Source organism: Bos grunniens, chromosome 5 (assembly GCF_055505025.1).
Source record: "Bos grunniens cultivar Pamir isolate PY7600 chromosome 5, Bosgru_T2T1.0, whole genome shotgun sequence".
Lineage (NCBI taxonomy): Eukaryota > Metazoa > Chordata > Mammalia > Artiodactyla > Bovidae > Bos > Bos grunniens.
The window spans coordinates 28,194,573-28,215,514 of NC_141169.1; the positions used below are offsets into that span (position 1 = coordinate 28,194,573).

The 20,942-nt window shown below is 49.1% G+C and overlaps 1 protein-coding gene across 1 annotated transcript; it reads left to right on the top strand.

The window, feature by feature from the left end:
- The first annotated feature begins 9,966 nt into the window (after window positions 1–9,966).
- Window positions 9,967–20,400, top strand: LOC147371549 (keratin, type II cytoskeletal 75). The gene is made up of 9 exons (XM_086403836.1): window positions 9,967–10,701; window positions 11,235–11,449; window positions 12,368–12,428; window positions 12,780–12,875; window positions 13,675–13,839; window positions 15,777–15,902; window positions 16,044–16,264; window positions 17,813–17,847; window positions 19,725–20,400. The coding sequence occupies exons 1-9, from the start codon at window positions 9,967–9,969 to the stop codon at window positions 19,949–19,951; spliced, it is 1,881 nt and encodes a 626-aa protein (XP_086259962.1). The 3' UTR covers window positions 19,952–20,400.
- Window positions 20,401–20,942: the final 542 nt, after the last annotated feature.

A 20,942-nucleotide genomic window follows, 5' to 3' on the forward strand; every position in this document is an offset into this window, starting at 1 on the left:
GCTGCTGCTCCAAATTCCCACTGGGAAGAGACAGACAATAGGTAAAGACCAAACTCCCACACAGATCAGTTCAAACAGCCTTGGGCTTTCCTGGGTTTCTCACGGTTATGTGTCACCATTGGTGATCCCTAGCATCAGGACTTCCATTTGTTTCTGTAATTGCTTAGACTTGATCCTGGAGGAGGGAAACAGCCAGCTGTTTGGCCATTTTAGCCAGAACTGTAGCCATAGATTTTTCTAAAGGATGTTGTGCTTATTTACTATGTATGTGATTTATTAAATGATGTTAATGAGGATAAAGGGTGAAGGCAAACATAAGTCAAAATATTGATAGTGATAGATTCCAATGAGTAGAAATTTGAGTAAATGTTCTTTTCCTTTTTGAACTTTCTTGCTACATTATTATATATATGTGTGTATATATATATGCTCCTTTACTACACTGAAATACTACTTTTATTACATGTTGAATTCATACTTTTTCTGTAGTGTCCCATTTACCTCTTTGTGCAATCACACCATTGTCGTTACTAAGGCTTTCTATTCCACGATGGCTTTTGATACACTGATTTCTACTCATTGCTTGCTTTCACTGTTCTTTTTGTAATTATTATGTGTTTTGTTTCGTGGTTGCTGTTGCTAATAAGTTTCCCTAGGGATTTTACAGTTTCTAACAACACACTTATGTGCGTGCGTGCTTGAGTCCAAGCACATATTGGATTCAACTGAATTATGTGCCTTCTCTTGGAAAAAAAAAACCTTTTCACCTGGCAGAGCCAGAACTACACCCATAAACACACACACACACACACACACACACACACACACACTCACACAACATAGGAATTAAAAGGCAAAGGTTGTGCATACAAAGTATGAATGTACATGAACAATGGCAGGTCCAACTTCAGAGAGGCTGCGCGAGCGTCAGTTCCTTTCACAGTTGTGAATTAGAACCTCTTCTTTTCCGTCATGTTTTCTAATCACTGGAAGGTAGTGAATGAGAGTTACTAATTCCTGTACCCGACCACCTTGCTAAACTTTTCCCCAGTTCTAATGATGACGTGCAAGAAAGAGACAGAGCCAGGATCCAAGAACTGACCTGTCCCTTGGCATAAACTGTGCTCTTCCCCAGTGCTAGGGTGGTGCAGTCTTGCCCACGGACTCTGGCTCCATCAGTGCCCCCTCTGGCTGTGGGGAGAGGTGCAGGTGTGGACTAGGAGGGACTTCCTTCCCACGGCTCCAGCCCCTCCTGACTTTGCTTGCTGCCATTGCTTAGTTGGGGTGCTAAGAGCAGACCCGGGAGTGGGCTCCTCACCTCAATGCGATGTCTGCTGGCTCATGACATCAGCTGGTGACATACCCCACCCCGACAGCAAAAACCAAGCTGGATTGCCCTTGAGCCTGAGACTGCCAGCCCACACTGGCAAGATGAGGAATGACTGCTTTTGCCCAAGCTGGCACAATGCCCTGCTCGCTCCTCCCCTGGATATGAACTTCATCCAAGCTTTATTTTGTCTTTCCTCCTCCTGAGAGCCTTAGCAGTTTCTGCAGCCTATTTTCTCCACTTTGACTTCTCACTTATTCTTCAGTGATGGGGCAGTGATGACTGCAGTGTGACTATCTTTAGCCTGTATTACCCTTATCTCAAAACATGTTTTTGAAACCTCATTATTTTCTCATAAATGCTCTGTGTCACTCAGCAACCCAGCAAAGTCGCTCAGCAGTACAGTGTAAGGTTACCTGTGGTTGAGCTAGCTTCTGGACGCTATAGATAATTTAAAGGCAGGGAAGCGCATTGTTAGACTTCCCTAGTGGCTCAGTGGTAAAGAATTCACCTGCAATGCAAGAGCCCCAGGAGACATGGGCTAGATCCCTGGGTTGGGAAGATCCCCTGAAGGAGGGCGTGGCAAGCCCCTCCTATATTCTTGCCTGGAGAATCCCACGGACAGAGAAGCCTGGTAAGCTACAGTTCATGAGGTCATGAAGAGTGGGACACATCTGAAGTGACTTAGCACACACATGCAAGTTCATTATTAAATATATGTTGGATTCAACTGAATTATGTGCCTACTCTTGAAAAAAAAACCCTCTCATCTGGCAGAGCCAGAACTATACCCATAAACACACACATATACTATACAACATGAGAACTAAAAGGCAAAAGTGGTGAATGCAAAATATGAAGGTACATGAACAATGGCGGGTCCAGCTTCTGAGAGGCTGCATGAGTGTCAATTCCTTCGAGTGAAGGGCAAGTTTTTAAAAATAATGATAGGCTACATTTTAGAACTAAATCCATAAAATGCCACAATATCTAAACAACCTTATCAAGGTGAAGCATATAGGTACTGATGTCAAAGAGACTAATGTCCAGAAAAACAAAACAAGCAAACAAAAAGAACTCCATTTATTATAGAATCACACCCTCTCAATCATTCCTGAAACAATCTCCGGAAATCGCACGATTTCTCTGGAGAGAGGATGTCTGTGTTTACCATTAGATCATAGAAGCCCTTTGATTCTGAGTTGAATTCGTCCTGTTGAGTTGAAGTGTATTCCCTGGTGGCTCTAACAGAGTCCAAGAAGCAGACGGCCTCCTCACATCCTGCCTTTTCCCTCTCCTCACAACTCCTATTTCCCAACACTTTCATCATGTGCGTTGGTCTCTGGGCTCACTCCAGGTTGGCCAACTCTTGCTTAACAAACCAGTGCCTGGGGCAAATGGAAAGCACTTTGAAGCCTTCCTTTAAAAGGAATGAGTGTCTCTCATTGGCCTGATGGGAGCATATTCAGAATATCCCCCAGGGAGAATCACAGAGGGTGCTGGGGCATCTGCCAGTGGGGTCACACACCATTTTAGCCCTTTTCCAGGGAGGGAGGTGAGAGCGATGTTCTGGGCACTCAGTGAAACTTGTATCACAAATATGGTGCTGGTATGTTCTGTGGAAACTATTTCATCCCATCATATTCCAGAAAAACATGGGGTTTTGCAGTGGGCTTTTTCCTAGAAGCCCTCCTGGGTGGTTGTGTATCAACCAATCACACTTTGGGTGTACACGGGGAGAGCCGACCAGCTGGCGGTGTCTTCTGCTGAGTCCTTCAAAAAGAAAACTTGTTTTGCAGTAACAAATCACAGGTCCTATATTTCATCCCTTTGTGTCTGGGTTTTCGGAAATTTACTATCTTTAGGCAGAGCACGGAGAGCTACCTGTTCCCCTGTTACCTGGAGGCAGTCGCTCCTAGTTTAATGGCTCTTGGTTTCCCAATGCCATCCTCATCATCAGGGTGTACTCACTCAGTGCCAGCAAGTCAGTTGGGTATCAGAGAGTTCAGAATGAGGCAGAGACTCCAAGGCCCAGTCTGGATGTCCACGTACCCAGCCCTCCAGGGGATGGTGAATACACAGCCCCACATCCAGAAGCTCCTGCTCATGGCAATATCCAGGTAAATAATGGGACACCGAGATGTCTCAGACAGGAACACAGCTTTACAGACCAGGTGGGTATGCGTTCAGCAGATCGTTGCAATCCCATCTCGAGGATCCATGGATGGATTCACTCTACAATTTCTTTGTGAGAAATGTTAAGTCAAGGCAGCTCCCCCAGCCTCCCCTCGAGTGCTCAGGAGGCTCCTCTGCATCCCTCAGCATCCAGCCTGCCTTCAGCCATGCTGCTCAGAATTGCATCTTTTTAAATTCTATGTGCCACTTTGTATGACTTTTATTGTTTCATATGCATACACCAATTTTATCTTCCTCACAGCCCAGTAAGCACCTGGGGGTAGGAATCATGCAGAACTTCTTATCCAGCTTGGGTTAGGGTGGCAGGGGCACAAACCCTATGCTAAGGGACAGGGGACAAGAGTGCCAGCTCCAGATTTACTCTCAGCTTCCAATGGGATGTTGGCCCCACTCCCCTCATCCATAAAATAGGGACCTCTGTAACCATACCTTGTGAAGTTTTCTGGGTCCCAGGCAAACATCAGGGGCCTGGGGTCTATACCCCAGGGACGTGACTTGGCCTCCTAGACACCTGGCAGGTCTGTCAGAGCTCCCCAGACATGTCCTGTGCCTTCTCCTGTCCATACAGTGACACTATCATAGTGGTCTGTCCCCTGGATGCAGTGTGAGTGATGGGACCCTCTTCACTCTCATATCCCAGTGCTGAGTACATTGTAAGTTCCACAAATATTTGTTGAATGAATAAATAAATGAACAACTACACCTTGTCTGATGGCTCACTTCAGAATAACTGGGGCTGAGAGGATGAGGCTAGAAAGCAGGAAGGAGGAGAGTGTTTCTGTGATGTTCAAGTTCACAAGACACTGAGGTGGTAGCGAACTCAGTGCGGGGGTAAGGCTGACACTTTTGGCTATCACTTCCCAGCTGGTGACACACACACCCACCCTCGACAGCAAGCCCCAAGCCCCGTAATGAGGCAAAGGGATGGTGTAAAGAGTCTCCCTTGGTGCTCAAGTATCACCCAGCCCACCCAGCTTGTGCCCACAGGCCATGGCAACGAGCCATGATTCCCTCGCCAAAGTGCCGTCCTACGTAGTATGTTTCTCTCTTCACAGAGAGCCCAGGAAAAGCTACAGGGGCTCTCCCCCACCACTTTCCTCTCACAACAGGGCCCTTGTTTGGCAGCTCCTCCTCAGCACCAACCAGAGAGACTTGGTGAAGGGCCCCCTCCTGGGGACAAGGGCGGCCATTAGTGTGGTCGGGGCAGATGGCCAAGACACATGGGAATCCTTCCAGAGGCTTCCTATAGGCTTGCACTGCAACAGCCCTTGAGACACTGGTGTCATACCACCCCCTTCCTCCAGGAAGAACCCCCGCTCTGTGGCCCAGGCAACAGGGAGCTTTTCTCACAGGCACTGTGATATGAAGGAGGCTCAGGCCAAATGTGGCATCAGAAGGGAGCAGGAGCTCTGGCTGGTCTACCAGATGGCTGTGTGGCCTTTGATGGTTCCTGCCCTTGGTTTCCTCCTCCCTAAGTCTTCTGCAGCTCTAAACATTGCCTCTGTTCCTTTGCTTCACCTCTTGATCCTGACACACTCAGTATACACTACATCATGTGTAGATCATTGTTTTGTGGATGTTCTTAGGACGTGAGTATCTTTGTGTCCATCTGTGCCTTGTACAGGCACATCTGTTGGGTGTGTCTGAAGCACTTGATCAAAGAGGGAAGGGACTGCTCCATCTTGCCTCTGTTAAGCACAAGTTTGAATGGGAAAACACCTTAATTTGTGCTAAAAATTGGTGAAGGGACCTTGAGGGCCACCTGCTTACTTACACTAGACTCTACCTGCCCATCAAATCTGGGCCCAAGTGAAAGCCTGGTTATGTGGGCAGTGGAGGGGAACAGATCAGGTGAGGTCTGGCTGTGCACAAGTACATGTTTCAAGCCCTGAATCTTGGTAGTTTCTTGAAGTCAACTGGCAAGTTTCATCCTTGCATTGTTTCCACAGAATGTGAGAGCAAAGGTGCCATGCACTGGAGGGTTTGACACCTGTAAAGGGAAGCTGGGTGGTGCCAGAGGCGGAGGAAGTCAGCTGCACAGGCAAGAACAGTCAAGGTTGAAGAGTGTTTCCATTGGGATATCTCAGGTACCATCCAACAGAATTATCTTCCCTACTCTCAGTCCCAGGAGACACTGTGCCCAAGGACCCTGGGCTCTAAGCACCAGGCAGCCTGCTCTAGAGAATGGCCCAATCCCCTCTGCCCCCTCCAGCCTGCCCTCCTCTGGCTCTGGCCTGGATGGAAGCCCAAGCTCCTTGCTGTGTTCTATACTCCCATAGCATTGGGAGTCATGCCTCCATGCCTTCCTCCCCTGCTCCACCAGCCTCAAGCCCTGTTGCCACTACAGGTCAGTCTCCTTGAAATCTACCACAGCCAAGAGTGACAGCATCCCTCTGAGGATAGGAGAGACCACCCTGAGCAGAGGTGCAGGAACCAGGGAGTAGAGGAGTTTGTCGCCCCCAGCCTCAGGCACCAGAGCCCATACCATATCTTTTGAATCCACCCCTCCCCAAACCTCAAGAGAACTCCTCCCAGACAAACCCAACAACACAGGGTTGGAGAGATTCAGGAGTTTCAGGGAACAGAAAGGAATGTGTTCCTTAAAGCTCTTTTTTAAAACTAGATAACCGGGCGGCGGCTCCTTGTCGCCCGAACCGGAGCGCGCAGGCCCGTCCCGGTGGTCGGGGGCGGGCGGGATAAAAAAAAAAAAAAAAAAAAAAACTAGATAACCTACCTCAAGTGAACTGCAGTCACAATTCCCTGTAGGGGGCTAGGAGACAGGGCAAGGGAAGGGGACACACCCCACCCCTCCAGAGACCACCAGGAAGCCAAAGCAAGCGAAAAACATGCCAATGTGCAAGCCAAGCACAAGCACAGGCCTGCTCTGGGAACAGGTGTGAAGGGGCAGTCCTTGGGCGCAGTTTACTAGGAAGTCTTCTCGGGGGAAGGTTCAAAGCAGAATTATAAAGGAGGTTAAAAACCAAAACAAAAAAAACTCATTGGCAGGAAGGAAAGCAGAGGTGTTAGTAGTCTCTAAGTTCTGAAGTTTGCACAGGCTGTTGTGGGGCCAGGGTGTCCTACGCATTCATATAGACATTGTCCATCAGAGTTAAGGTCACAGTGGAGGTCAATGGTTACAGGAGAGGGAATGAGGAGGAAGAGGGGTAAGTCTCATCTATTTCCATTTTCTTCACCAAAGTCAGCACCTAAGACAAACTAGCTTTGGAAACAATGGTCCAGGTGGGAGAATTAGAGAGAGAAAGGAGGGAAGGAAGGAAGTGGGCAACCCCAGACAAGAGGTGATGGCCAAGGGAAACAAGATTGGAAATGGGATGAATAGCAACACCTGGAATAGGCTCCCAGGAGAGGGTTTGGCCAGTAAAGGCATGACCCAGGAGGCAGGCAGCCTGGAGCAGCTTCCAGATGGAAAGCTCAATGGGCAAGGGCTGTGGTGACCCCATTCTCATGGATGGGTCAGTGAAAGCCCTTCCAGCCTTGACCCTTTACCAGCTTTTATTCCATGGAAAGCTCTGAAGAGCTTACTCAGCATGGGTCAGTGAAAGCCCTTCCAGCCTTGACCCTTTACCAGCTTTTATTCCATGGAAAGCTCTGAAGAGCTTACTCAGCATGGCTCAGAAAACAAGTATCCTTTCTTTTGGGAGAAAGATTATCATGCCATGAGTACAGAAAACAAAGACATTTTTTTTCTTTCTTCCACAGACACATGCACCACCCCAGCTGGGACCTGGACACTTTGGCAACCAAGCGAGAAAACTCCTGCACTCCTCCTGGCCTGTATCAACAAAAGCTATGATTCACCGGTTCCCCGTGGAAACTGAGACTCTCAAACACTCTCTCAATAGAGGAGAGGCCCACTCCCTGGCCTCAGCCCCAATAAGGAAATAGTACAGAGAACAGAGAACCACTGCTCCGAGTGCCAAGTTGCCATTTCAGGCTGGGGAGAATCTGCCAAGCCACAGGCTGCACCTCTGAAAGGACCCCTGCATGGAGAGACCACAGAATGTGGCTCTGCTTCTCTCTAGCTAGACAATGCTGATCTCTTTCATTTACCACATGGGGACTTGGCTTCTCATGCACAAAACACAAACAGAATACATTTCAGCTCCTCTCTCCCTCTCCCATCCTTTAAAGCCACTGCAAGAGGCAAGAAGTCAGCAAGACAAAAGAAGATCTAACAATTTTTGTCTGACTTCACCTCCACCCTCCATGGGGAGATGAGATGCAGAAGAAAGGGAACCAGGAGCTTTCTTATCAATTGAAATTTATGGAGGTTGGAGACACAGTCAACAAGACCAGCGGGGATGCTATAAACTGCCCCCTTATAACTGCTTTTGCAGTTACAAAACTGAATCACTTTGCTATACATCTGAAACACTGTAAATCAACTCTACTGCAATTTTTAAAGCATGTAAAAAAACTACTTTTACTGCATCCCAAAGGGTTTGAATCAGCTTATTTTCATTTTCATTCAACTCTAGGAATTTTTTGATTTCCTCTTTAATTTTTTCCATGATCCATTGATTGCTTTTTGTTTAGTAACATATTGTTTAGGCTCCACATGTTTATGCTCATAGCACTATCTCCAAATGCCAAGATATGAAAGCAATCTAAGTGTACATCAACAGATTAATGAATAAAGAAGATGTGGAAGATAAAGAATGTATATATATACACAATGGAATACTACTCAGCCATAAAGAAGAACAGAATTCTGCCATTTGCAGCAATACTTATGGACTTGGAGGACACTATGCTGAACTGAAATAAGTCAGACAGAGAAAGACAAATACCATACGATACCACTTATATGTGGAATATAAAAAACTCAACAAACTAGTGGCTATGAAAAAAAAAAAAGAAACTGACTCACACATACAGAAAACAAACCAGTGACCACCAGTGGGAAGAGGCAATATAGCTGTTGGGAAGTGGGAGGTACAAACTATTGCGTGTAAGATAGGCTACAAGGATGTGTTGTACAACGTGAGGAATATAGCCAATATTTTGTCATAAGTGCAAATGCAAAGCAACCTTTTAAAATTGTATAAAAGTTTTCAATTTAAAAAAATGTTAAGACTAACGGGGGAAAATAAACAAGCCCTCTATTCAGTGTAGCCATGGGACTTTCTGATGAAGGATTAAAGAATCAGGATCCTTGGCCATCAACAGGAGGAGTGGCTGGTCAAGGAGACTTCTGGGATGCTGCTGCTGCTGCTGCTAAGTCGCTTCAGTCATGTCCGACTCTGTGCGACCCTATAGACGGCAGCCCACCAGGCTCCCCCGTCCCTGGGATTCTCCAGGCAAGAACACTGGAGTGGGTTGCCATTTCCTTCTCCAACACATGAAAGTGAAAAGTGAAAGTGAAGTCGCTCAGTCGTGTCCAACTCTTCACTACCCCCTGGGCTGCAGACTCCCAGGCTCCTCCGTCCATGGGATTTTCCAGGCAAAAGTACTGGAGTGGGTTGCCATTGCCTTCTCCACTTCAGGGATGAGGCGGCTTCAAACAGAGACAAGAGTCAGTGTTTTATGGAGCATCACCGTTTTATAAGTTCCTCAATGTGTCTCAATTTAGTCTTCCCAACAGGACCATAAGCCTGTTAATAAAGAAAAAAGAATGTGTATTGTGCTGCTTTCAAATACTGAGTACTTGTCTCAGGATGGGCACCTTGCTGGCATTTCCTTCACAAACATGTGATTATATCAGGAGAGAAGACTCTGTTGAGTTGGCTCAGCATCTGCATGTCCTTGGCATTACAAAATCCATTTTCCCATGAATAGTCATCACAAACCCCACTTTACAGACACTCAAATTGAGGCCTGGAGATGTTTCATGACTGGGCCCATGTCTCACCTTTAGGCAGTGGCAGGGCTGGGATTCAAACCCATCTTCCTATTCTTGCAGCTTCTCTCCACATAGGCAGAGGACCTGACCTTAAGGGTCACGTTACACTGGAGTGGACAGGACATATGTGCTCACACGAACACACACTCACACCCCAGAATGTCAGTGTGACCCGCACAATACAGATGGCAGCTTTAGAGTAAAGCAAAGGGGCCATGAAAATGGGGTGGATTCCTGAGAAAGATGGGTGGAGAGCAGGATTTTCAAGATCTGGAGGGACTGCTTGGGCCAGGGTTGGGGTTGGGAGAGGGGGCTCTGAGAGTTAATAGCCTAGAAAGAGTTCAGGAGTAAGACGCACACCTAAGGGTAAGAAGGAACAGGGAACAGTGAACCACCATCACTGGGGCTGACACAAGATGTTTGCACAGGAGGGAGTTGGTCCCAGGCCCAAGAGAGCGGTTTGGAAATGAGGCAGTGTTTTCTGAGTCCATTTTAAAATGCATGATTAGGACATGACTGAAGGCAATTAATGTGCTTCTCATTCGTCTGCTGATCAAGTTGCAACTGGAAAGGAGTTTCCATGTGGGGGAGGGATGCCAGGGAACAAGCGCGTGGCTTTTACACCTTTTTCGGAGGGGAGCCGAGTGTGGGCTCAGGGTTGGTGGATGCCGAGAAAATGCCATCAGAGGCCTGCAGGAGCGTGCCCCGCCCCCCTCCCGGAGCCCATAAAAGCCCAGGGGGCCGGGGCACCCCAGACGCCCTGTCTTCTCCATCCCCCTCCACACGTACCCACAGCAGGAGCGCTCCTCACCGGCCTCTCCCAGACACCATGTCCAGACAGTCCACTATCACCTTCCAGACCAGCAGCCGCAGGGGTTTCAGCACAGCCTCAGCCACCACCCCAGCCACCAGCCGCTCTCGCTTCAGCTCCGCGTCCGTGACCCACTCCCCGGTGGGCAGTGGAGGACTGGGAAGGATCAGCGGCTTCGGCAGCCGTAGCCTCTACAACCTGGGGGGAACCAAGCGGGTCTCCATCAGTGGGTGTGGCAGCAACTTCCGAAGTGGCTTTGGTGGAAGGGCCAGCAGCGGGTTTGGGGTCAGCGGTGGATTCAGCTATGGGGGTGGAATTGGAGGGGGCCACGGGGGTTGCGGCTTCTCCGTCTGTCCCCCTGGAGGCATCCAAGAGGTCACCGTCAACCAGAGTCTCCTGACTCCCCTCAACCTGCAAATCGACCCCAACATCCAACGGGTGCGGAAAGAGGAGCGGGAGCAGATCAAGACCCTCAACAACAAGTTCGCCTCCTTCATCGACAAGGTGAGTTGGGAGCTGCCTCTGGTCCACGGGGTTGGGTGCCAGGAACTCTTGGGGAGGCCCCAGTCCAGAGAGCAGCCATGGCCCAACAGCTTCTCTGCGGGAAAGCACATTCACTCAGCAAGCACCCCTCAGGGGCAGAAGTATTTGCAGGTGGGGCCAGCTTGCCCCACAGGACTTGTGGGTATTTCCCTTCATTCTCCTTGGGAGCCATGCTGGCTGGTTCAGTCAACACAGAGGGAAATGTGAAGTTCTTAAGTTCCCTGAGAAAACCAACCTAACCCAGAGCAGGGCTGGTAGAGACACCCTAAGAATGGCGGCTCCCCATCAAGGAGCCACTACACTAGTTCTCTGGAGCCCCAGAGAATGTCAGGGTAACTTGATGGGCTTTTCCATTTCGACAGGGGTTGTCAGTTATATCATTGGCAGACGGGTATCAGGTGGAAAGTACTTTTCCTCTCCTATATTCATTGGGGTGGTGTCTGGCTCTGCCTCCCCAGTTTCTCCAGAATTTCTTCTCTTCTTCTCCCATCCAGGTGCGGTTCTTGGAGCAGCAGAACAAGGTCCTGGAGACCAAATGGAGCCTCCTGCAGGAGCAGGGCACCAGGACTGTGAGGCAGAGCCTGGAGCCCTTCTTCGAAGCCTACATCACCGACCTCCGGCGGCAGTTGGACAGCATCACCACCGAGCGAGGCAGGCTGGATGCTGAACTGAGAACCATGCAGGATGTCGTGGAGGATTTCAAAGTCAGGTGAGAGTGAGAGACCCTTCTGATCACATGCAGTCATCCCAAAACTCCTCTTGATGAGGGCCAGAGGAGAACAAAGGAGCAGATGCCCGTGTCAGAGAGGTTTGGACCTGTGGTCATCATCTCATGAGAAGAAGAGAGCAAGGTATAGAGTAACAAAGGGACTCTCATCTCATGCATCACTACCAACAAGAAGCTGACTCTTATATGTGTCCATGGCTGCAAAGGGACATCTGTGTCATCTAACAAAACATTATAGTTCTGAAAGCAATATACTATTTTACAGTTTATTATTTAATTACACTGGACATGGGCTCTATTATTGAGATGCCTGCATTGCCAAGGTGTACCCTAGAGTATGAACCAGGCAATCTGATCCTCCTGAGGGAGTCAATTTTGACTTGCCATCACCCGGGCTGCAACAGGTGAGGTATCCAACAGAAAAGATGGTCCTCGCCAACCCCTTAGGTGGCTCACCCTTGGTTTCTATTTTAAAGCAACACCTACTTACTAAGAAAAACACACTATTTAAATGGCTACCCTGAGGTTCAGTGGAAATACATCAAAATCAACCGAAGCAGTGTCCTGAACAAAGTTTATCCCACAGTTCCAGCAGGCACTTAAGACAGCAAAAAGTTTTTCAAGATTGAAATTGTGCATCTCTACGAGGATGGAGTTGCATAAATATGTTTTACTATCCCTGTCAGCTCCATGCCCACTTTCCAGTCTTACAAAAGCAAAAAAAGGAAAAAGAAACTGGCAGAAGAAATTATTCTCCTTTTATAGGGGGAGAAATAGAGGTTAAGTGAATCACCTGAAGTCACACAGAGGTCTCTTGCTACACAAGTAGTCCACCCCAGCCTGAGAAGAGTTCAATCAAACCCTCACTCACCGCTCGCCCCCTCTCCTCTGTACTTACAGGTATGAGGATGAAATTAACAAGCGCACAGCTGCTGAGAATGAGTTTGTGGCTCTAAAGAAGGTGAGTGGAAATGTCTCTCAGGGGAGAAGATTCAAAACCAAATCTGGGAGTGTGGGGTGACAGACCCTTGGGCCACCCAAGAAAAGTGACTTCAGCCCTTGGGATATCTAGAGAGCTCAAACCTGCCAAAATTCTCCCTCCATGTTTATGGCTCCAATGACCTTGCTGGTTTTCTGTTAGCCCAGGAGATTCAAGCCACAGTTCCCAGCAATTACCCATCCCCAGCCCCAAACCCCAGATACAGAGTTTGCTAAAATCCAAACTAGAAGGGTCAGGGAGTCTACCCAGCTTCTTCTGGGCTTGTTGCCTGGGGCCAGGGTCTCAGAGGAGCATCTTGTGCTGTCCTTTCAGGATGTGGATGCTGCCTACTTGAACAAGGTGGACCTGGAGGCCAAGGCCAACTCTCTGACCGATGAGATCAACTTCCTCCAGATGCTCTTTGAGGCAGTAAGATCATGCATGTGTGTTTGTCCCCCGCTATGTCTAAAGCCTGACAGAGAAGGATGTTGCAGAGTGTTATCCATATAGTGTCTCTCCCTGGGATGGAGGGTTGGAGAGGTCATGGAGATTGGGAAGAATTGCTTGAAATCCTGCCACACTTAACCCTACCCCAGCTCTGAGTATTCTCCCTGCAATCCCATGGCCGAGCAAGGAGCAAGTGTTGATTCCTAAACTCGCATGTCACTGGGTAACATCCCCAAGGAATCAAGACCCATCTCTCTCTTCCCCGTCTCAGAGAAATTCAGAAAGCAAGCTGCCTCTCAGCCCATTGGTCAGGGTGCTTCCTGGCCCCTGAAGATGCCTCTTTCTGGGCATCTCCACTCTGATGGCAGACACCTGGGCCTGTGGAAGGGGACAGAGAGGTAGAGAGCAATGAAGTCACACTGTGTGGCGGGGAGGGGTCCTAAAAATCACCCCATCCTGAAGAAACCTTTAATGCTGGCATATGAATCACATATGTCATATTCAACGTGATCTAATTTGGATTCAGAGAACACTTGCTAATCCTTCATATTCAGAGAAAAAGCACAGAGGGGAGCTTTGAGAATGGATACTGAGGACACACTCCCATTCCACTGATCTATGACCCAGAAACTCCTCAGGGGTCGGCTGGCATAGCAAGAGCTGGGCACTCCCTGCTGGGGATGCCAAAGAAGGATTCCTGACTTAGATGGGTGGTCAATTGCATAATTTCGAGACTCCTTCTTTTTTTGTGGCGGTGACGCTGAGTTAACTGGCTCTGCAGGAATTGTGTCAGATGCAGACGCGGGTCAGCGACACGTCCGTGGTCCTGTCCATGGACAACAACCGCAGCCTGGACCTGGATAGTATCATTGCTGAGGTCAAAGCTCAGTACGAGGAGATCGCCAACCGCAGCCGGGCGGAGGCTGAGTCCTGGTACCAGACCAAGGTGAGCATGGGCACCTCCGTGATAGGCTGTGGGTCTAGTGTTCTCTGAAGCCTTAGATCATTGTTTAACTACTAGCCACAAGCCTCAGGAGCCATGTGAGCATTCCCGTTTCTTTCAACTTGGCAGAAGTGTCTTGGAGGCTATGAAAACTTAGCTTGAAATGGATGTGGAAATCCCAATACACCCATATGCTGATAAGCGGTCAGGCAATGCTGGATGCTCAGAAGGACAGCCACAGTACCCCCACCACTTACCAACTGACAGGGAGCTGGATGAGACTCAAACAAACAAGAAATGCTCATAAAACTGTTTCCAAAGGGCTTGTTTATTTACAGAACTCCTACTGTATGCCAAGCAAGATTACAAAGTTATAAATGAACAAAATACAAAAGGAATCCAAGGTCTGGGGAGGGCATGAGATGAGTGAACAGTCATAGAAGGGGAAAAGCATTAATAAAACACTTCCAAGAAGAGGTGGGCTTTAGTCTGTTTTGGAAGTGGTGGGAAACAAAAGATTGCCAAGGAGCAGGGAGGGCCTGAAAGGCTGAGCAAGCAGTCCTGGGGGGTTGGGGGGCAGAAATGAGCACTTTGCTGAACAAGAGAGCTTGCCCTGGGAAGAGGGGGGTTGGCATGACTGCAGAGAACTATTGTCCAAAGGTGCAGATGGACAGAAGGTTTGGGTTTGGAGGGGTGTAGCAGCTTGAATGGTCCAACCCATGAGATCAGTTATCGGCCAAATGCAGATGCTTTTCCAGGGCAGCTGCTCACCTACAAGCTGGCTCTCATTCCTTGCCTTGGTCTTTGCACTGCATTAGTCGCTGCCACTGCAAGTGGTAGAAAAGAAGCAGGTGTCAGGTGCCAGGGGTACAAGAGTGGAGGTAGCTCCTTGGTAGTGAGTGGAGGTGGGATGCACTTAACTCCAAGTCGGGTGGTTGCAATGTGTAGAGTTGGCGAAGACTGTTGTTGCCTTTAACCATGTGTGTCCAGAAACGAAGAAGCCGAACCATTCAGCACTTTCTAAATTGGACAGATCTTCGCTCAGGCATGGGCTCTTCCACTGGGCAAGGTGTGAGTTTCCTCCAGTCTGCTGGAGGACACAGGGTGCGTTTGTTTCTCCTAAATGATGGTGTCCTAGACCCACACCATTAGACAGAGAGCCACCTGAGATGGAGGATTCTGTTACAAAGTCTTCAGAACGGGGTCCTCTATAGCCTGAGCTCCTTCCAATGGTGTTTCTCTGCAGTGCCTCCATTTCCCCAGCATTGGCATCAGGAGGGCCACCAAACTTCATGGTCACAGTTGGTCTTTGACGTATGCCCCATAACCAAGAACTCCCCAAGGACAGTGCCAAATCATCTCTCCCTCCTCATGCTCTGCATGCTCTGGGGGCTTCATGTACAGGTTGTTTCCCTTGTCTGGAATATTCTCCCCTGAGCCAGTCAATCCTTCCCAGCCTTCAGTGCCCAGTGTCAATATCTCCATCTCTAGAGGGACATCCCTGTCCATTCCCTACCCCATCCCTCACTTCCATATCTAAGTCAGATTCCTTTATCACAGCCCCATAGGACTCAGTTTATTTCCTAAGGGACACTCATCTCAATTTGAAGCTATAAATTCAATAATATGCAGGCTGGTAAGGAAAGGAGTAAACCATGAGTCTTACTGATAACTGCTGGTATCAAATGCCAGCCTGGTTCAATTATTTTCCATCTCAAAACAAAAAAATTGTAGGCAGGAGTCTGATTGTTCTCTTCATGATATTCCCAGAGCCCAGGACATGCCTGGTGAGTAGATGTGGTCAAGTAACAAGCAAGGGGATGGGTGAATGATGAGTGCATGGATGGGCTTGCTCAGAGCACCGAGGGCCAGGCTGGGCATGCAGGTAGTGCCCAGGCCAGGGTTTGATGGGGTGACTGACTCTGCTCTGGTTCTGTCAGTATGAGGAGCTGCAGGTCACAGCCGGCCGGCACGGTGATGATCTCCGCAACACCAAACAAGAGATCTCCGAGACAAATCGGATGATCCAGAGGCTGAGAGCTGAGATAGACAACGTCAAGAAGCAGGTACATTCTGGCAGGACCCAGAGCTCCCCACACACTTATGTCTTCCAGGTCATTCTGCCTCACTTACAGGACTCCTACCCAAGAAGCACCAGATTTCCAGGGGTTATCAGTAAGGTTCATGGCTTCCTCCTTTCCTTACAGTGTGCCAGCCTGCAAACAGCCATCGCCGATGCAGAACAGCACGGGGAGCTGGCCCTCAAGGATGCACGGGCCAAGCTGGTGGACCTGGAGGAGGCCCTGCAAAAGTCCAAGCAGGACATGGCCCGGCTGCTGCGCGAGTACCAAGAGCTCATGAACATCAAACTGGCCCTGGATGTGGAGATTGCCACCTACAGGAAGCTGCTAGAGGGCGAGGAGTGCAGGTGAGGGCAGATCACCCATCCCACCAACCTGGGCATTCCTAGGGGCTCAGGTTGGACATGACTGAAGGGACTTAGCATGCATGCATGCACGCAGGTTGATACAGGCCCTTCCTTGCCTGGAAAAGGGAGCAAAATGCTGGTAGAACTGGACTCTGACAAAGAATACAGGTGCAGTTTCTTTCCAGGGAAATCATAATCAACAATCCCAAATTTGAGGTGCAACTGCTTTTAGCACCCTATAGAAATCTAGAAGCTGATTGGATCTAGGTAAAATCAAATCAAAGGAGAAATTTGGTCACACAATGGGTCTGGATATGTAATATGAATGACTCTGAATTGAGAATAAATTGTCCTAGGATTTGGGCCAACAGGTCTACCACTAATAGCTACATGCTGCTGCTGCTGCTGCTAAGTTGCTTCAGTCATGTCCGACTCTGTGCGACCCCATAGACAGCAGCCCACCAGTTTCTGCACTCCCTGGGATTCTCCAGGCAAGAGTACTGGAGTGGCTTGCCATTGCCTTCTCCAAACTAGCTACATAAGCTTAGGAAATTCAGCATCTTCCTCCCACCAATGCTCCCCACTCCCGCTTTCTATGTCTTTAGTGATGGAATAAAGAGGCCAGGTCACATGATCCCCAAAGCACAGTGGGGGCTTTGTACTCCAGTACCACTTGTGTGACCAGCTGTGTGATTTCTCCAGTCCTCATCTGTAAAATGGGACAGCCAGAGTTTCTATCTTCTATGTTATTAAGAGGGCTAAAGTGAGGGGCTACCAGTGAAGTTCTCAGAACAATGGATGGGACACGGCAAATGATTAGCTCCCCCTGATTTTAATGGCCAAAGATGTGAGCTTTGGAGTCAAATTAATTTGGCCTCAAATCCAGCTTTGTGATCATGAGCAAGTTAGTTAACCTCTCTGATCTTCAATTTCCCCATCTGTAAAACCGAGATTGTAATACCTACTTAGGGGTTGTTGAGAGAATTAAGTGGCATAATGTGGGTAATAGGTAGGTAGCCCTTTTCAAGGGCTAGGTCTGCATTTATGATGAATGCCACTTCTGTCCTCAAAATGCTAAAGCAAAACTACTCTAGTTGTTACAACAAGGCTAGGCCGATGATTGCTATTGTTACATTTATGACTCAGACTCCTCTCCACACCTGTAATAACCTCCGTACCTGACAATAGGCCATTGTTGAAAGAGCGATCTTATTGTTCTATGACAGCCCTGCCTTTCCAGCTGACTCTAACATATGATTCGCTTTAATTTTAATTTTCTTAAGGTGTTTATCTCGTTTACACTAAAAATTCTGAGATTACAGATTTGACTCCTATGAACCCCAACTCTGCATTATTTCATTCATTAGATTATTATTATTTTTTTAATACTACTGGTATTTAAATAATTTCAACCTCCATTACTTCTGCAATAAAAATAATTGAAGGCTTTCTCAGTGAATTTAAAACAATTGCACAAATGTCATTTCAAATGACCACAAGCTGCTGGACACCACAGTAACCTTCCTTCTCCCCCCTCCTCCCCATCAGGCTGAGTGGAGAGGGCGTTTCTCCAGTTAATATCTGTGAGTATGACATCCTTTCATGTCATCTGGAATGTATGTGGCTGGGGACTGGGGAGATGGTGGGCATGTCAGAGGGTGCCAGGGATGTATGGGGCATTGGAGGGGATCCTACCTATGGGAGGTTCATTTTGAGAAGGTTTGAGATTCTGAGTTTCTATTAGGAGAGACCTTACAGTCATCGACTTTACCTCTTTGCAAGTGAGAGGGCACCACGAAGGGAGTAACGGGAAGTTTGTGCTCATCCTTCTACATGGGTTGCAGGATCCTCAGGCCACACCTTCCCCTGCCCAGACTGGATCACACTAGAGAGATACTGTCTGCTCTCAAGCATTAGAGAGAGCCTTCATGCTGGGCACTAGGGCATTGCCAGTTAGGCAGCCTCTTCCAGAACAGTCTTGGAGAAGCCCCACTGCTCGGCTTAACTCTATGGAGTGTAACACAGAAAGCTACCAAGGGGTTTCAAGGCAGTGAGAGTTCTAAGAGGCCTGGCAGTTGGGCGCCACTTCCCAGAAGCAGGAGAGGCATTCGTTAGCAAGCTTGCACAGCCCGCACTGGTAAGCACAGAAGTCACCGTTTACAGAGCTCAGTGCTGGCATCGTGAGGCCAAGAGACGATTCTTACAACTTACACTCTGCAAGTGAGTTCAGTTTTCTTGACGTGACAGTCACCTTAGCGATTGATGATATTAACCAATGACTCAATGAGGCAGATCCCTCTGAACCACCCAGAGGTCCTCCTTCCCTAAGGTCCTTGTCCAGTGGCTCCAGAGACCCTCAAAGCTAATTTGGGGACTGGCTGGCATGACGTCTAAAGTTTCCTTTCTTGAAAGCACCTAAAGTCTGTGCTTATTTCCTAAGGTTACCATAACATAGTACCACAGACTGGGTGGTGAGAAACAACAGAAATATACTGTCTCGTGGTTCTGGAGGCTAGAGATTACAAACAGAGGTGTCAGCAGGGCCGTGTGTCCCTAAACCTGTAGGGAGGACCTTCCTTGCCTCTTCCTGGCTTCTGGTGGTAGCTGTCCAGCCTTGGTGTTGCTTGCCTCACTCCAGCCTCTGTCTCTATGATCATGTGGCCATTTCGGTGTGTCTGTCTTCACTTGGACATCTTGCCTCGTCTTAAAAGGACACTAATCATAATGGACCAGGGCCCACCTTAATGATTTTATCCTAACCTGATTACAACTACAAGGTCCTATTTCCAAGTAAAGACACTTTACAGGTATTCAACACATTTTGGGGAGCATACAGTTCATCCAATAACAGAGTCTATATTTTATTTCAGCTTTCCTTCAGAAGGGCCCGAAGTAAGGTACTAGATGTTTAAGATGATGGGTGGTTTGAAAGTTAGGGAGAGAGCAGTTCGGGAGGAGAAAAGGGACAGAGTTAGCCAGCCAGGGGGTCATCTGTCACTTGGTCTATCAAGAGTATTCCAGCCCTGCCTTGGGATTCAGAGAGCGTGGACTGGAGGGCACAAAGGGAAATGTACCCACAACCAGCTGTGAGCTTCCAGAAGGAAGGGAGACACCAAGACCAGGGGGAGGTGGCGACAAAACAGCAGGGGAATCAAAGGGAAGGCAGGCGGGTAAAAGAGCTTCCCAGAGGACGGGCATCCCAGTAAGTTCTGGAAGGAGAAGAGAGGCACCAAGTAGCAGGGGAGAGGCAGGAAGCCATTCGGACTGGGAGGACACCTGGTGCTGTGGGGCAGCTGAAACTAGACTGAGCCACGGGACAGTGAGCTCACGAAGTGGGCAGGAAACTGGAAAGAGGCAAACCACCCGTCCCCACCCCGTGGATTTTGGGGAGCTGTCCATGATGCCCCAGGTGTCTTCTCTCCTGCCCTTGGTTCTGACCACATCTCCTCTCTTCCGGCAGCTGTGGTCACCTCCACCGTCTCCAGTGGCTACGGAGGTGGCAGCAGTATTGGCAGTGGAAGCCTGGGCCTCAGTGGGGGCAGCGGCTGCTCCTTCACGACCAGTGGTGGGCACAGCCTGGGCGGCTCCAGCTTCAGCAACAGCAGCAGCCGGGGCCTCGGGGGCAGTGGCTCCAGCTTCAAGTTTGTCTCCACCACGTCCTCCAGCCGGAAGAGCTATAAGCACTAAACACAGTCACCCTGCTCCCTCACCCCTACCCTGAAGCCAGCTCCGCCCGCTCACCTGGCCTGTCTGCACTCATCCCTGCTCACCTAGGTGCTTTTCCTTGTCTCATGTCCTCGAGGTCCACCTGTGCTGCCAGGAAGCCTGGCATCCTGTCTAAATCCCATTCCCCAGCCTAAGCCAGCCTCTGCCCTCCCTCAGTCCCCAGACTGCTCCTAGAACCCACTCTGTGCCAAACCCACTGTCTTTCAAAATTCACTGTCAGATTGTCTTTCAGAGACTCCCCATCAGCTCTGCCTCCCTCCTCCCTTCCTCCAAATGCAGTCTGTATCTCCCAGACCATCTCAGTGTCAGCCCACCTGTCTCACGATGCTTACGAGCTGCCTGCTGGATGAGAGTGAAGCCTCTCTCTCTTTCCTCCCAGGACCGTGTCTATTAAATGCATGTATAATGTGTCTGGTGTCCAGCCCTCTATTTGGAATGGTGATGGAGCACAGAGTGATCCTTCTCCCCATCCAAACCTCCTCTCAGCATGGGGTCCTGGCACAGGGAGGGCTCAGCGCATCTGACCTCCCTCCCTTTCCCTCAGAGCTAAGAAGACTGGGCTGAGAAGATGGGAGGGGCAGGAGGGCCAAGCACTGGCCAGATTCCCTCCCTCCCTCCTTCTGCCCACCTACCCCCTCCTCCCGTCAGGATGCCTTCTTTGAGAAGCCCAAGCCCCTGGGCGGAAGCTCTGCTCAGACTCCCCAATCTGTATGTCATGCAGGGCAATGCCCTCCCCTCCCCGAACCAGACTGAGTTCCAAGGACACTGACGTAGGGTGGGCAGCCCAGCCCTCTGCCAGCAAAGGGCTGATTGTTTCCTGACAGCTTCCAACTTGCAGATGTGAGCAGGAAAATAACAGGCCAGGAGAGGAGTTAGAAGTCAGCCCTGGGGGCAGTGCTTTCACCCAACAGAAGGGCCATTTAGGCCCATAATTGCAGGCAGCTCCCACATT

What these genes read in the sequence shown, in the direction of transcription:
- LOC147371549 (XM_086403836.1), top strand. Translation starts at nt 9,967, where the DNA reads ATGTGGGGGAGGGATGCCAGGGAACAAGCGCGTGGCTTTTACACCTTT. An exon ending in AGTCCTGGTACCAGACCAAG is followed by an intron (nt 13,840 to 15,776) that starts GTGAGCATGGGC and finishes TGGTTCTGTCAG; the next exon opens with TATGAGGAGCTGCAGGTCAC. An exon ending in CGTTTCTCCAGTTAATATCT is followed by an intron (nt 17,848 to 19,724) that starts GTGAGTATGACA and finishes CTCTTCCGGCAG; the next exon opens with CTGTGGTCACCTCCACCGTC.